The sequence below is a fragment of the Diabrotica undecimpunctata genome, chromosome 3 (genome assembly GCF_040954645.1).
Source record: "Diabrotica undecimpunctata isolate CICGRU chromosome 3, icDiaUnde3, whole genome shotgun sequence".
In the NCBI taxonomy this organism is placed as follows: domain Eukaryota; kingdom Metazoa; phylum Arthropoda; class Insecta; order Coleoptera; family Chrysomelidae; genus Diabrotica; species Diabrotica undecimpunctata.
This window is the reverse complement of record NC_092805.1, coordinates 142,753,325-142,770,216: the sequence shown is the minus strand read 5'-3', so window position 1 is coordinate 142,770,216 and position 16,892 is coordinate 142,753,325. Positions and strand designations below refer to the sequence as shown.

Here is a 16,892-nt window from a genome sequence, read left to right as displayed (position 1 = left end):
CCTTCAACTTTCTTTCTTGAACTTACAGTATTGTTTGAAGTTTTTGATTCTTTTCTTTTAAATCTCTGTTTTCTTATTTTGTTAGTTCTGCCAATATTCATACCTTTACTAATTGTGTTGATTTTGTCTTATATTCTACTGTCTATTATACTAAAAACTTTTACTTTAATTTTAATAATAATTTAATAATTTTAAACTTTTTTTTATTATATGAATGGAATTATATTTCTGAGCTTCCTTGGTCTCAAACTCTTCTTTGCATCTATAGGTACGTATTGCGTCTGACAGATCTTCAATTGAAATATATAGTGTATATACCCAATTTCACAATTTTTTAAATTAAATTTATTTGTAATTACAACGAAAATAAATCAAATACGTTTTTAAAACAGTTTATACAATTTTGAACGAAATCAAGGCCATCAAACCATTTGAAAATTTAGTTTAATGCCATTTCAAAATAAATTTTACTTCCACTCATTTGCTTCTTGTTACTGTTTTTTTGTGAAACGAAATTACTCGATTAGAACCGTTGTTTAAACCAGCCGTTTTTCATTCAGCAAATAAATTTCGAGAGTGCCGACATGTGCTGAAAACAGTTGGTGGAAAACATAGGGAATGCAATATTTATTCTCCTGTGGTCCGTTTTCCATTAATAAACAATGCGTCCTCGAACCTCAGAATTGTTAAAATATGTTATTCGCGGTTAAGTGGGTCGAAAAAAATATATTGCCAGTACACAAGCTTCCGAAAGGTTAATGTGAGGGCAAACTGTAAATGAAATATATCTTCATACTTTTTAAATCAATGCAACATGGAATATTTATACACCGAGTACGTAAAATAAGACTAAGACTAAGTAAAATAAATAGAGAAAAGGTCTTTATAGGTAATGGATTTTGACAAGAACTATGACCTTGTAAATAACAGGTAAACTTATGTACTGCATCTGCATGACTCATAGCTCTTGTCAAAATCCATTACCTCTATAAAGATATAGGATTAGACGATTGAAATTATAGGTTTCGCAGTCAATATCCCAACCACATATTCACAAGGTCTACATAAAATCCAGTTTAGATCAGAAAAATTAGCAAATAAATAGCCTTTTTGTGACACGCTTTGATACAGATATCTAACAATTGCTTTTGAGAAATTGTGTAACAACAATGTGTAATAAACAAAACATGTAAAATATTAAATGTCATTTTTTACTTATAAACAATATAAGATCGCTATTTCATTTTAAATACTAAAGATGGAGACCGACAAATTATATAGAAAACTGTCAAAATTTTACTGAAAATCATAGAACATTCTTTGAATTGAGGTTGGTATAGTTATTTTTGTTAATTTGTTGTTTATTTATTGCAAAAATAGCTTCAAACGTCGTTTTTTTTTGAACATTATTTATAACTTTTTTAAAAATGCACAAAAAACTTTAATTTCGCGTAATCATAGGGACAATCAAAATAATTAAACAAACGGAGCCCATTCACATACGGCGAGGTGTCAGACAGGGTGACACTATATCACCTAAACTATTCAATCAACCTTCAAACGAAAATTATGACCAACCAACCAGAAGAATTAATAATTACAATTGCACAAACAACTATAGAACAAGTAAAAGAATATGTATATTTGGGACAACTAGTTAAATTAAATAAAAAAAATCAGACCGGAGAAATAAAGAGAAGGATACGGTTGGCTTGGTTATCCTTCGGAAAACTTTCTTATATACTAAAAAATAGAAAACACCCCCAATATTTAAAAACAATAGTCTTCAACTAATGTATACTTCCTGTTATCACCTACGGTTCTCAAACTTGGACGTTTACAAAGGAAAACATGGAAAAATCCATGGAAAAGCAAATGCTGAACATCAGGCTATCAGACAAGAAAATAAATACTTGGATCCGCAACACAACAAAAGTGACCGATGTATTAACGCAGATAGCAAAACTTAAGTGGAAGTTCGCTGGACATACCATAAGGCAGAAAGACGACAGATGAAATAAGATGATTATACACTAGAGACCATTACACACGAAAAAGAGGAAGGCCACAAATAAGATGGTCAGATGACTTGAAAAACCATGCAGGTCCGAAGTGGATACAAACTGTCTACAATAGAGAGACGTGGAAGAAGGAAGGGGAGGCCTATGTCTAAAATTGGACCGCAAGGGCTGTATAGATAGATAGATAGAATAGGGATAATACCACATGTCTTTAGCTATAAAAATTTCAAGAAGTTTCACTTAAAGTAGTTAGGTATTGTAAAATAGAAATTGTTTATGCCAGAAAGCTTTTATGTACAACGTTATTATGGGTCAAATATTAGGCCTACTTAATTCGGAAAGCATCAAATTGAATAGAAAGGCTTATTTCATCAAATTAAACCACTTAATGTTTATAAAATTTATGTTAAATATTGTAAGATAGGTTTATAAAAGTACTGTGATTTTATGCTTGTAAACCTTTAAAATAACTCAGGCGCATCAACATATAGGGCATTCATTTTTTTATGTAGAATATCAGCATTTTAACACGACTTTTAAAGAAATCAATGTCCTACGACCCTTAGAACCCGAGTTAGCATTTCTCGATTCAACTACATATTTTAAAAACCGAAGTTATTAATTTAAAATAAAACGAAAATTGATGTTTTTTTTTTCTAATTTGAGGTAGCGCACTTTTTACCTTTAAAATGTATCTTGATTTTTGTAGGACGCTCTTATCAAAATATATCGAATTTTTACCGTCGAGCTGGTGCAAATTTTATTGAACATAGGTTTCGCGCGTGTAACTGATATTCAAATCACCGATAATTTCAAGCATTGTTCCTAAAAGAACGGTTCATTCTACACAAAAAATGTTAATAAACATTTTTGTTCGAAATTATTTCAGCTATATTTTTTATTTGAAATATTTTTTCTACAACGTGCAGATTTTTGTTTAATCGATTTTTTGCGTTTTTCCCGCTACGAGGGGTTTTTTAGGGGGAAGCCCGCGGATAAAAGTGATAAACTATTTTCCATTTTTTTTATGGTCCCAAAATTAATAGCCTCGGCAAAATTCAGCTTGTTCGTATAATTTTTAGAGGTTCAGTGGCATTTTCGTCTCTGACTATCTATCTATATAAAAATTTTTACAGCTGTCGCCGCCTTCCTTCTTTCAGCCAACGTCTCCAGGCCTTTCTGTTCTGCCATTCTCCATCTCTGAGGTCTCGTCTTTCCATGGTCTCGTCCACTTCATCCCTCCATGATCTTCGGGGTCGACCTCTTTTCCTCCTTTCTATTGGGCTCCAATCCGAAATCTTTGCTATCCACCTTGTGGTCCTATCTGTTTTTCCCACATGTCCATACCAAATTAAACGTTTTTCTTCGATGCAGCTAAGTATGTATTGTTCTACTGCCATTCTTCGTTTTATCTCCTCATTTCTAATGTGATCCATTTTTGTCACTCTGCAGCTTCTTCTCATGAACTCCATTTCAGTTGCTGTGATTTTGGACCTGTTTCGTTTATTTATTACCCAATTCTCTGCTCCATAGGTCAGTATAGTGCGTACCAAGGTGTTGTTGTTTGTGCTAATCTGCTGGTTATCTCTTGCTCGGGGGTTCCATTTTTTGAGAGTATGAATCCTAAATATTTAAATTTGTCAGTGCCGTTCCCTATTATCGTCTATTTCCAAGTTTCTCACTACTGGTTCTTGCTCTGTTGTTAAATATTCGGTCTTTTCTAGATTTATTTCCAGTCCATTTTTTGTGTATTCCTTTTCTAATTTTCGGAGCATATAGCACAGATATTCTTCATCTTGAGCCGTTACCACTTGGTCATCTGCAAAGCTTAATGTGTACAAGTAGTTGTTGTAGTGAAGTAGTCGTCTCTGACGACTGGACTAAATACCAGCTTTTAGTTTACACCGCTAGACCGTTATAAACAGTGGAAAAAAGCACATGAAAACTCATAATTGCAATAAATGCTCATCGGTATTAATTTGTACCACTGTATGGCGTCATTTTAATGTTTTAATAAAAAAAATGGCGTTATTCGTACTAAGAGCTACAATATCACACGTAGTTGTCGCCCCCGCTAGTCTGAAAGGGATCTTTCCCTTTCCGATAGGGAAAGTTACCGAAAATAGCAAGTGGTACAAATATGGACCATTAACCTATAAAGGGTTATTATACGATTTTTTAGTTTTTTTTTTTTAAATATGTTTTATTATAAATTATCAACACAAGTCTTTTTATTTCAGATTTTCGTAATGTTATAGTGAACAATGAAGTCTGCGCTCATTTACAAGCATGGACAACTAACACATGTGGGGTGTTGTAGAATATTAAATCCCCGGCATGCTGCTATAACGGCGGCAATCTACACGATAGTAAGTAACATTTATTTATTTATAAATTTCTTGCGGTGTCTTTCAAAGATTGAAGATCATGAATATTTAGATTTTGTTTACTCTTACACCTCAAAGCTGGTTAGTCGAGCAGTTCAAAAATATTCTGAGTTTACAGAATAAATATAATATATGACTTCAACTCTTTCCACTTTTTCATGATTTTTTTTGCAGCTGATTTTGTGATTTTTTTAGTACGTTGCTAAGATATTGAAACTTTTTATCTTTATTATCTGTGTAAGATATTTTTAGCAGGCTTTATTTATTTTTTCAACTGTTTATGTTTATCTTCAATTATCAACGAATCAAAACTTTTTTTATGGGCTAGCTCAAATTGATTAATAATCTCAGGGTTTTACGTCATTCAATCACAAAAATGCAAAAACCAATACTCAAAGGAAGGTCATGGATAAATAAAATTTAAAAATAAAATACCACCGTATAAAAAAAAAAAAATTTTATACCAAAAAAATAAACACAATTGTAACTGGTTGCAAGAAATAATTAAAAAAAAATACTAAATTGTTTATGTAAAAGTTTGTGCTAAATTACACTGGAGTCTTTATGTGGACGTGGATGGAGCCGAAAAGCTGAAATCCTCGAAACGGAGCATATTGAGAGAAAGAAATATAGGTATATCTGAATACCTTGGAACAATTTTTATTTACGATGTCGGATACTATTATTTGAGTACTTATAACTGCTATCACGCATCACTGAATTTAATTTACTTTACTTAATCAGTAGAACCCACTTGTACCTTTCGGTGTTGGGCCGTTTACAATACAATTCATTAAATTACAATATTTGACAGTCTTCTGAGGTCTCCTAGCTCTTAACGAACTTTCTCCATTCCTTCCTATTGGATGCCATATGTGTTGCTTCCTGCCAAGTCTTACCCTTACTCTGCAGTATCTGCGAGCTGTCACTGTTCCATTCTTTAATGGGTCTTCCTCTTCTGTTCTTCCCTATTGGTTTGGCGTCCCACACTCTTTTTACTTGTCTATTATTGTCCATCCGGGTTAGATGTCCGAACCATGCCAATTTTTTCTCTTTGATTGACTCGAGTATCGGTTTGATTTTGAGTCTTTCTCTTATTTCTTCATTTCTGATTCTATCAGTTCTTTTTACTCCTATCGTTCTTCTGAGGTATTTCATCTCTGCTGCCTCTTCTGCTCTGATGTCTTTTGTTTAATATCCAATTTTCTGCTTCATATGTCACTGTAGGTCTATATATTGTTTTGTATATTGTCATCTTGGTCTTTGTTGATATTTTTTTGTTATTAAGGAATCCTCTATTTAGTGCTTGGAATAGTTTTCCTGTGTTTCCCATTCTGTTGTTAAGATCATCCTCGATGTCTCCTTTGTTGTTGATTACTGTTCCTAAGTATTTGTATGAATTTGTCTGTATTATTTTTTGTTGGTCTATCATTACTTCTATTTGATCTTCCGTCCCTTGTTTCCTTGATATTTTCATTATTTGAGTCTTCTCTTTGTTTACGTTTAAGTTGTATTTGCTTGCTTCTAGGTTCCATTTCTCTAAGTTGTATTTCAGTTTTTCTGCAGTTTCCGCAATTAATACTATGTCGTCTGCAAATATACACATCTCAGCATTTATCATTTGCATTTTGTTCCAACCGATGCAGTATTTCTTGAATGTTGAATTTCATTTTTAACTTAAAAAAAAATTACTTTGTACTTTTTACTTTTACGGACGCCTACAAGGCTTACTTTTTTCTTTTTTTATTTTGTATGCACACAACTGCTCCTTTCAGTGGATTCTGCTCGGGAATCCACACCTTTTTCGTTCTTTGCCAAAAACTCTCTTAGCTCAACACTCCCTTCCATCAATCACATTCCTTTATTTTCATTTTTCAAATTGGTTTAAACTTCCAGTCGTAAGTACTTTAACATTTTCTAGGAACTACAAATTTCCGACTTCCTCCAAATATTTCCTGTTCCTCCCTGTTAATCTCCGATGACACTCTTTACAGAAACCTTTTTTTTTTATTCTTGCTTTCATCTAAAAATTGTTCTTAGAGACACTTCAAACCAATTTTACTACACTAATACTATAAACATTTCCATGAACATTATCTATAAGATTACAAACATATATCCAAGATGCATAAAAATAATTTACAATTATTAAAAACGAAATTTAGTACTGGGTAATTTCAGTGTGTAACTATTTTAAAGAAAAACAGACAAATAATTATTTTACCTGTTGAATGCAAGAAACCAATATTTTAAAAAAAAAATACTTTAACGTATTACAAAATGACAAAATTTATGTATATAAATTATTATACAGTTAGATAGTAATCTCCATTAAAGCAAGTTTTTTGTTCAACAGTCGTCCTTTATTATAGCAACATTATCCCTCGATCATCTTCATAGGATTTTGGTTGATCTGCGAATTTATTCGTTTTTTAATCTTTTTTTAAGCTTATTTCAAGCATTAACCTCGCAATGTCGCTCTGTGCTTATTTTAATGTTTTTGTTATTATTTTTTGTAAGAGTTATGCTTTTTGCTGCGTATGTGACGACCTGTTAATCACATTGGTTGAAAACTTTGGTTTAAATAGATTGGAATCTTTGTGTTTTAAAAATATGTCATTTTTTAATTATAAAAACAGTGTTTTTGGTACATTAGCGATGATTGTCCAAAAAGTATATCATTGCTATACTCCTCTTCAAGAAATGTATCTGAGATAATTTAAACAAAAATGTTTATTGGCATTTTTTTTGTAGAATGAACCGTTCATTCAGAAAAAACGCTTGAAGCGACCGACGATTTTGAATGTCAGTAATGCGCGCGAAATCAATTTTTTAAATGAAGTTTGTATCAACTTGATGATAAAAATTCTATATCTTTTGATCAGAGTGTCCTATACACAAAAATTAAAAAGCTTTTTTACGCAACTTTTGCATTTTGCTGCAAATAAAGTCTGTTTCTCTAAGGATGTAAATAAATAAAATTTATCACTTCCATTTACCGGTCAACATGAAATTTTCATTTTTAGAGCCTAAGATTCAAAACCCAGAGCATAAAATTTTGATTTTGAGTTTTGACAACAAATATGAGGCATTTGAAGTATGCGCAAAAACGCTAAATTTAAACTTTCACCGTTTCACCATATATCTTAATTTGAGATTGTTATTGTAAAATTTTTAAATTCACGTTTTTCAGGCAAATTTCGTATTATTTGTTGCCAAAACTCGAAATTTTATGTTAAAGGTTTTAAAGATTAGTTTCTAACCATGAAAAATCCACAGCGAGCGGTAAGTGGTGGAGATAAATTTTATGATCTCATGAGAATCGTAAAAAATGACAAAAATCGCGCAACGTACAATTATTTAACAGCTTTCTAGAACCTGACTTTATTTGCGACAAAATACAAAATTACGTACGAAAGCTAATTTCTTCAGCTTTAAAATGCATTTTGAATTTTGTAGATTGTGTACTTCAATCAGAAGGTATCGAATTTTTACCGTCCAGTTGATACAAATTTTATTTAAATAATTGATTTCGGCTGTAGTACGTTCAAAATGGAAAGTCGCTTTAACCGTTGTTTCTGAGAGAATGGTTCATTCTATACAAAAAGTATTAATAGATATTGTTGTTCAGAATTAACTTGGTACATTTCTTACTTAAAACCTTTTTTTACAGCGTACAGATTCCTAATAAATCGATGTTTTCTGTCCCCACCCCCAAGAGAAGGAATTTTAGAGGGAAGCCCAAGAGCAGGGGTGGCAACTTTTTTACATCCTTTTTTGAGGTCCCAAAATTGACATTTAGCTTGTTTTTTCGTTTTTAGAGATTACATCCTTGACAGCCAGTGGCGGATCCAGAAAGTTTTGTCAGGGGGGGTCATGGGTCTTAAGGATTTTGATATAGGATTTAGATTTTTGCACCTTTACGATTGATATGATTTGTGCCTCATCTAAGGGAATCATTTTCTCAATAATTATTTTAGGCGATATATTAAACCAATGGGAAGTTATTAAAATATAAATACTGAAAAATCAAGGACTGTCAATTTAAACTAGGTATTTTAAAGACAATTAATTTAAACCCACCTATCCTATAGCTACAAAATCAAGAACAAACCAAGGATAAATAAGTATAAACCAAGTTAAGTAATTTAAATGCAATAACTCAATGTAAGTGTAAATATTAATGAATGTATTTAACGTTCCTAATAAACTCTATCTTATCGTTGGATATCCGATATCAATATCAAAAACATTCATTTATTCCTTATTGCTATACGAAGTGGAAACATGGACTCTCGGAATTACAAGTATGAGGCGTATAGAAGCCTTTGAAATATGTGTTTTTCGAAGAATGCTGAAGATTTCGTGGACAGAGCACGTGACCGATAATGAGGTGCTGAGAGGAATGAGGACTGAGAGAGAACTCCTGAATATTGTAAACAACAGAAAAACGAGCTATCTAGAACATATTTACAGAGAAGAAAAATATAACTTTCTACGACTCATAATGGAAGGGAATGTAGAAGGAAGAAAAAAATGCTCCTGGAAGAAGATTGTAAGAGACTGGACAGGTATGGACACACATTCGACACTAAGAACAGCTCAAGATAGAGAGCAATTTGCTTCCCTTCCGCAATGATGAAGAAATCTTAAAAATAAGTGTAAACAGCATTTTATTGAAATTAATTTATTCAACAAAAAATGAAATTTAACTGAAAGTGACGGAAAAGGATTTTTGGAGAAGAGCTGCAGGAAGATCTAGAAGAGAAAGGATTACCAACGAACGCATTAGAGAAATAATGGGAATCAAACGAACAATCACAGGTGACCTAACAACAAAACAACTTATCTGGTTCGGACATATACAAAGAATGGGTGAACAACGAATACCAAAGGAAATATTAAAATGGCAACCAGAAGGAAAGAGAAAATGAGGTAAACCGAGAAAAAGTTGGCAAAGTAGACAATCAATAAAGAACTGAGAGAGAGATCCATAGAAGAAGACTTATGGAACAACCGGACTAAGTGTCGATTGGAAGTCGGAAAACGGCGGAGAACGTTATAAACCGACATGACAAGTAGTAGTAGTATTCAACAAAAAACATAATATAATTAAGGAATAGTTATTTCTATAATTAGGCATATTAGGCTATAAGTGAGTAAAATATTTTTTTAATCGGTATTTGAAATTTTTCTCACGAATAGCAACAGCCGACAACGAGTGGTAAATAAAAGTTCTTCTTCTTCTTCTTCAGTGCCTTATCCGGTCCGGATGTTGGCGATCATCAAGGCTATCATGGTTTTGTTGACTGCTCTGCGAAACAGCTCCGCTGAGGTCATCCCAAACCATTGTCGGAGATTTTTCAACCACGAGATACGACGGCGTCCCGGTCCTCTTCTGCCAAATACTTTACCCTGCATAACAAGTTGAAGAATTCGATATTTTTCTTCGTTCCGCATCACGTGGCCGAGGTACTCAAGCTTGCGTTGTTTAATTAAATTAAGCACTTCTTTTTCTTTTGTCATGCGCTGTAGGACCTCAACGTTGGTGACATGGTCCACATAAGATATTTTTAGTATCCTTCTGTATATCCACATCTCGAAGGCTTCGATTCGTTTTTCAGTGGCTTGCGTCAGTGTCCAGGCTTCAACTCCATACAGTAACACTGGAAGAACGTAGCACCTCACTATTCGCATCTTGGTTCCCAAACTGAGATCACTGCAGCACAGCAAGGATCTCAACTTAATAAATGTAGACCGTGCCATTTCAATTCTGGATCTAATCTCTTGAGCGTAGTCCCATTGTACGTTGAGGGTAGTTCCGAGGTAAGTGAATCTGTCGACTCTCTGGATCTCTTCGCTACCTGCCATTAGTGCCCCGGGATCTAAATTTGTACGGCTGACAACCATGAATTTAGTTTTCTTAATATTAAGGTTCAGTCCGTATGTTACGCTCACAGTTCGCACTCGGTCTAGTAAGGCCTGCAGATCGTTTAGGCTGGTTGCTAGTAACACAGTGTCATCGGCGTAGCGGATATTATTGATGTATTCACCGTTCACTCGGATTCCCATGTCTAGGTTTGTGAGGGCTTCATTAAAAATCTCCTCAGAGTATATATTGAAAAGAGTCGGCGATAGCACACATCCTTGTCTTACTCCTCGCATGATCTTCACTTGGTCGGTCAGCTGGTCTTCGACCTTGACTTGAGCACGCTGATTCCAGTATAAATTCATGATGATCCGAATGTCCTTCTCATCCAATCCAACTCTTTCTAGTGCGGTGACCATCTTCTGGTGCTGACAACGGTCAAATGCCTTGGCGTAGTCAATAAAACAAATATAGACATCACAACTGACATCGCGGCATCTCTGAAGTAGGACTTGTAAGGTGAAAAGTGCTTCACGTGTACCCATAGAATTGCGGAATCCGAATTGCATTTCACCGACATTTTCTTCGCATTTCTTGTAAATTCTGGCATGTATGATTTTAAGAAAAATTTTAAGTGCATGACTCATAAGACTGATAGTTCGGAAATCTTCGCACGTTTTCGCAGATCGTTTTTTTGGTAGCGTTACAAATGTTGAAAAATAGCCATTCCTCTGGGATATTACCTGAATCGTATATGGCGTTGAACAGTTCAGTTAACTCCTTCGTGCTCACTTCACTCATCACCTTAATAAGTTCAACGGGTATTTCGTCCGGACCTGTAGCCTTACCATTCTTAGACTGTTGTAAAGCAGCCTTTACCTCGCTTTCTAGAATTGACGGCCCTGTCATGCAATTTATTTCCGGAAGGTTGCCGCGGTCGTCCCAGAAAAGTTCTTCGATATATATTTTCCAGGTAACCAACTTCTCATTCACTGTCGTCGCCAGATTACCGTCTTTATTTATGAGGAGGTGTGTGTTTCTCCTCTTATATTGACCAGTGGCTTCACGAATCCTTCGGTGGATATTTATATGATCGTGTTTCTCTTGGAGCTCCTCGATTATTTTACATTTTTCTTGCATCCATGTCTCCTTGGCTCTTCGTATTTCTTTTTTAATTGTCTGGTTGGTTTCTTGGTATTTCTTCGCGTCCCTGTTTTTCATTAATCTTCTTTGTTCCATCATCTGTAGAATGTCATCAGTCATCCATTCTTTATTTTTTACTCTTTTTTTCTTTCTCAGATGTTCTTTTCCCGCATTCAGCATGACGTCTTTGATATAACTCCATTTTTGTTCTACACTCTGTTCTTGTTGTTGAGCCGTTTCTAGTTTTTGTCTCATTGTATCTCTCACGTTTTGACGAACTACGGGGTCTTTTAGAGTGTCATAATCCAGGTTCTGTTTAGGTTTATTTTTGATGAGTTTCTTTAGTTTGAGTTCTATCTGGCCCACTAATGGGTTGTGGTCCGATGAGACGTCTGCTCCTGGGTAGGTCTTCGCCGAAGTCAAGCTGTTCTTGAATCTTTTGTTATAAAATTAATAAAAGTTCAGTGAATAAAAATAGTAAAAGAATAAGATAAGTAAATATTATATAATTTTATAAAAATGTATTCTTTTCGCCTAGGTATCCGATTTATAGCAAATCGCTCTATGATTGCATCAACATCTAGAGAAATTTCAGGATGCACATTGATGAGTGCTAAACCAGTTAACCTTTCTATTTCTAAGCCAAGTCTTTAGACGCTTAAGCGTAGAACGCTCTGTTGTTGCTGCACTCACTGGCAGTGTAATTAATATTTGCAGAAATATTATGATATTTGGATACATATGAATATCGCAGTTTTCTAATACTTCTACAAACAATCTGGAATTTTTCCATTATTTTGCACGACTCTTTTCCACTTTTGCATCCACAGTGAAAACTCTTGTTCTACTGTGGAATATGCAGTAAGTAGTTGGTTCAATAATATTCTGGTGTCAACAATTTTAATGCAACTGTATCTTCTGGTGTGTTATCAGTTTTAGGTAAAACGACTTGAAGATTAAATAGATTCATAACTTTCGGTGAAAGTCATTTTTCTAAATCATTTAAGATATTGTCCAAAAGGGGTAAATAAATGGATCTTCGGAAATATTCTTCGCAAGAGATAGCAGATTGGTTTTGACGACAGGTTTGACGAGAAACTATGCGAGCCTCTGGCACTCAAATGACGAATTGACAAAATTTGAAAATCGCGTAACTGAATTCGTGGAAGTTTTAGTCGAAGTATTCCTGTATTTAGAATTGTTGATTTTTTTAAAGAGCAATTTAAACAGGCTTCCGTTTAATTCTACACTTACCCCTAGAATAAATGAGTTTGAATCATTTCAACTCTTGACTTCCTGCTTATAGGGTTAATGGGTTTTTAATGAATTTTTTTAGGATTATTTGATTAATATTTAATTTTGTTTTGGGGGTGGTCATGACCCCCGTGACCCCCCCTGGATCCGCCACTGTTGACAACTGGACTATTCGTAGTTATTTCTATGATAATATTTCGACTGTTCTAACAACCATTCAAATTTCGTCATTTTGTGTCATGTGGAACAATTTCACCCAATCATGTCAACATTAGACTGATAATTGCATTCAGTGCAATTTTCAATCCCTATGACAAGATTATAAATATTATGCGTGGTAATAGATCTTCTATAGTAGAGAACAGCAACGAATCTAATGTTAACTTAAATTTTAATAATTGTACTTTCACTAACTGTACTTTTAATAAATAAATGTTTCGTTATGTTGAGTTATGATTTTTTTTTTCGAAAAATTATCCGCCGAATATCCCTCGGACATTGATGAATGCCTCATAATTTCATGACAAATTTCTCAAGCTCTTTGCTTGGTAACAGCACTCAGCCTTCGGCTTCGTGCTGTTACCAAGGAACGAGCTTTCGATTGTCATGAAATTATCTCGTCTGTTATCAATGTCCTAGGGATATTACTACTAAAAATAAATACCAAAAATTTATTTCTAATCAAAATAAAAATATTGTATTTTTTAGTTTTTAAAAGCTCGGTAATATCCTAATAAGTTTGAAATTACGTAATATATATTTTCTAAACATAATACAATCAAACTTTTGCCCTTCCTAATTTTTATAGAAATTCGATTAATCAATGGTAGATAAGAGATAATCCAACTTTTCTTGAGAGATTTTTTGATAATGAAGCTCATTATACAAAGCTAAGCATAAAATGATCTGAGAAAACTTTTATAGGCGCCCTACGACACCACTTACTGTGAAGTTTATTAGGAGTGAAAGCACGACATTAATCCCAAAAACATTTTGCGAAGTTCGTCAGCAAAAACTTAAAGAGTAGGGAGACGACTAAATCCAATAGTTACACGGATACTTAGAAACATCTAATGAGGTTCTCGAAGGATTTTGATTAATTTTAATAACTTTTGACAACTAAATAATATAGGACTATTAATGAACAAAACGAATGAATTTCGTATTGTAAATAAGGAAGAGTAATTAATTAATAAACTGATTACAATTAGAAAGTTCATTTTAAAGCACCAGTTTTATAAAACTTATAATATAAAAGCATTCTGGCAGACTCAAAACAAATCTGACTAGATTAAAGATACTCATCATTAATAATTAGAGTATTTATGAACAACGGTAAATTAAGTACAGATTTATACAGGGTGCGGCAGATAAACGGCCAATTAAACATATCTCCAGACCTAAAGGTAACTGAATCATGAAAATTTGAATAAAGGGGTTTTAAAGAGTGACCTATTTAATGAAAACATTTTCATATATTTGCTACTTCCGTTTATACCGAAAGTTGCTTATAATTTCGTTGTTTTTAATGGGACAACCTCGTATATTTTTTAATTTTAGAAATATTCACGCTATTCTGAACATTTTTTGTTTAGTATTGTTCTGAAGCTATTTTCTTGTGGCATTTTAAATTAATTTATATTTAAATGGGAATAAGCCACAAGTAAAGAATAAAATACGTTTATTGACGTTTCAATTTCCACTTCGAAAATCGTTCTCAAAATACAAACATTGTTTTGTATTTTGAGAACGATTTCCGAAGTGGAAATTGAAACGTCAATAAACGTATTTTAACCTTTAATTGTGGCTTATTCCCATTTAAATATAAATTAATTTTTTGTTTAGAATCAGAAAAGAATATGAAAAGAATCAGTAGGTTCACTCTCGCATTTTCAAGGTTCCAATTTTGAATCCACTCCTAGGTCCGTGCCGGTCCGTGTGCAATTATAATAAAATAATTATTATTATAGAAGTTCTTCGAAAAGTGGAAAAAAAATTTCATAAATGGTAAAATTCTTCACATACCCACCATACACACTTATAAAGTTTGAAAATCATATTGCCTAATTGGCTTAATCTATTTAAATAATTAATCAGTATCTATCCATTGATTTATTACATTTGGCAACATTGATTTTATCCCAAACACGTGTTTGTCAAAGTGAAATAGATTTGTACTAAGTAGTACTTGTAAAGAATTTCTACGTACTTGGAGATCAATATATCACTGTTCCAGAAGTATAAACACATAATTGTAAAATTTTGAAAAATGACTTTATTATGTTGGAGGGGTTAAAACTGCATTTTTTATATATTTTTAAATCATCATAACTGTACTTACGGAATCACCGGTCATGGCGAAATTCGCAAGTAAAATAACGACGATTTACAAATATGTTAAAAATGCAGTTTTGATCCCTCCGACACAATAAAGTCATTTTTCAAAATATCACAGTAATGTTTATTATACTTCCGGAACAGCCATATTGCTATCACTTTTTCATCGTTGCCTGGAAGTGGAATCTGATTTTATCATTCAAAATTATCATTTGACTGTTACTGTTCCTGTCTGTGCGTATCTTAGCTGGGTGTAACATATGTTCTACTATTTTATATTCTGCAAGAATTTGAGTATTACCTTATTTGCAGAAACTATATAACAGGCCTCCCAAAACCCAGCTTTGGTTTGATTCGTCATGCTTTAGTCTTAAAAAAAAACTTAAGCTATGTAAAAAACATATATTTCTTGAACTTTTTAAAAAGAATATTAAATAGCTGAGAAGATTTATATCGCATGTTAGGATTCAATCAATTAATTTTGTACTCAGCCTGAAGCCTTTTTTAAGTCAATAAATCAAAATTTGTCTTAAGGAAAATCTATTTTTATCCATAGTGCCCTATCCTATCTCGTATGTCGTTATACGTTCATTAATATTGAAAATACTGTGTAGTGCCCTTTCATTTAACGCATCACACGCTCTAATGCCGAAATGTGTATTTTTTCTATCTCAACAGCATTTTTACAGCTTTTACTTAATTATATTTGATTTTGGTAGATGTTGGTAGTTCAGATTTCTTTCCTAGGTGGCGTAGTTACCTTACTGGACAAACAGTGTGACATCCTAGCCTTTTATATCTATAGATTCTCCCAATTGTAAATGTATGTAAAAATATGAGTTTAACTAACTACGTTGTGAACGTAGTGATCCTACAGTGGGATCTTTAGGCTATATGACATTTTTTCATTTCATTATTTTTTTATTAATAAGTTGAGATTGTGGAAATATATATGTATATATATATATATATATATATATATATATATAATATATTCTATTCTAACTTGTATTCATAGTTCGCTACTTGTGTTTTTTATAATCCTGTTTTTATTATAACTGCTATTGTAAAATTGAAATCCTCAAAATATAATTTATAATTCGAATGTATTATAATTTTTTCATCTATATAAATTAGTTTCCTTATTAGCTCTTCGTTTTATGAGATTTCTCACCAGTAACAGTGAATACAGCGTGATTTTATACAAATAAATCAAAAAATTAAATATTCGATTAATCCAAACTGATGGATTCAACGTAATACATTTTGAAGGACAATCATTAATCATTATTTGGGAAACTATCGATAATTGTCGAAAACGTTAAATCAAGGAAAGTATTCATTATTCCGAAAATCTCATTAAATTTTAGGTCGCCACAAGTCACACTTTTCCTATTTATTTTCGGGCAGTGTATTAAAAATTATGTTGAGCACTGTAACAAAAACTGGAATTTATCTGCGGGTGGAACTCATGCGCGCGAAAAAAATGAAACATGAAGAACAAAGGACTGGCAGCAGAGTGAATCTACTGATTCTTTTTAAACAATATACTGTGCCTATACCTATTATGAAGCATTTTTCAGTTGTAATGGTTTTTATACGAAAATTACACTTTTCTACCATGTATATAAAGTTCAATATCCTCTAATGTAATTTGAATAAAAGTTTAAATTTCTTAGAAACTTATTAAGTGCAGCATTATGGTTTACAGGGTAAATTGAAAATTGACATACAACCGGCATTCTAAATTTTCACCTAATTCATTTTCTTCAAATGGGACACCCTGTATGTGATTGATTATTTTAGAAAAATATATTTTTCACTATCGATCTGTAATAATACTCCTCATTCCTATCTCTTCATCATCATAAGTGGCTGGAC

The 16,892-nt window shown here is 32.9% G+C and overlaps 1 protein-coding gene across 1 annotated transcript in view; it reads left to right on the top strand.

Annotated features, from left to right (window-relative positions):
* LOC140436192 (uncharacterized) overlaps nucleotides 1-16,892 on the top strand; it is an 821,182-nt gene that overhangs the window by 503,271 nt on the left and 301,019 nt on the right. The window contains 1 exon segment of the mRNA XM_072524890.1: nucleotides 4,262-4,390. Coding sequence (XP_072380991.1) covers nucleotides 4,286-4,390 — 105 coding nt within the window. The 5' untranslated portion in view covers nucleotides 4,262-4,285.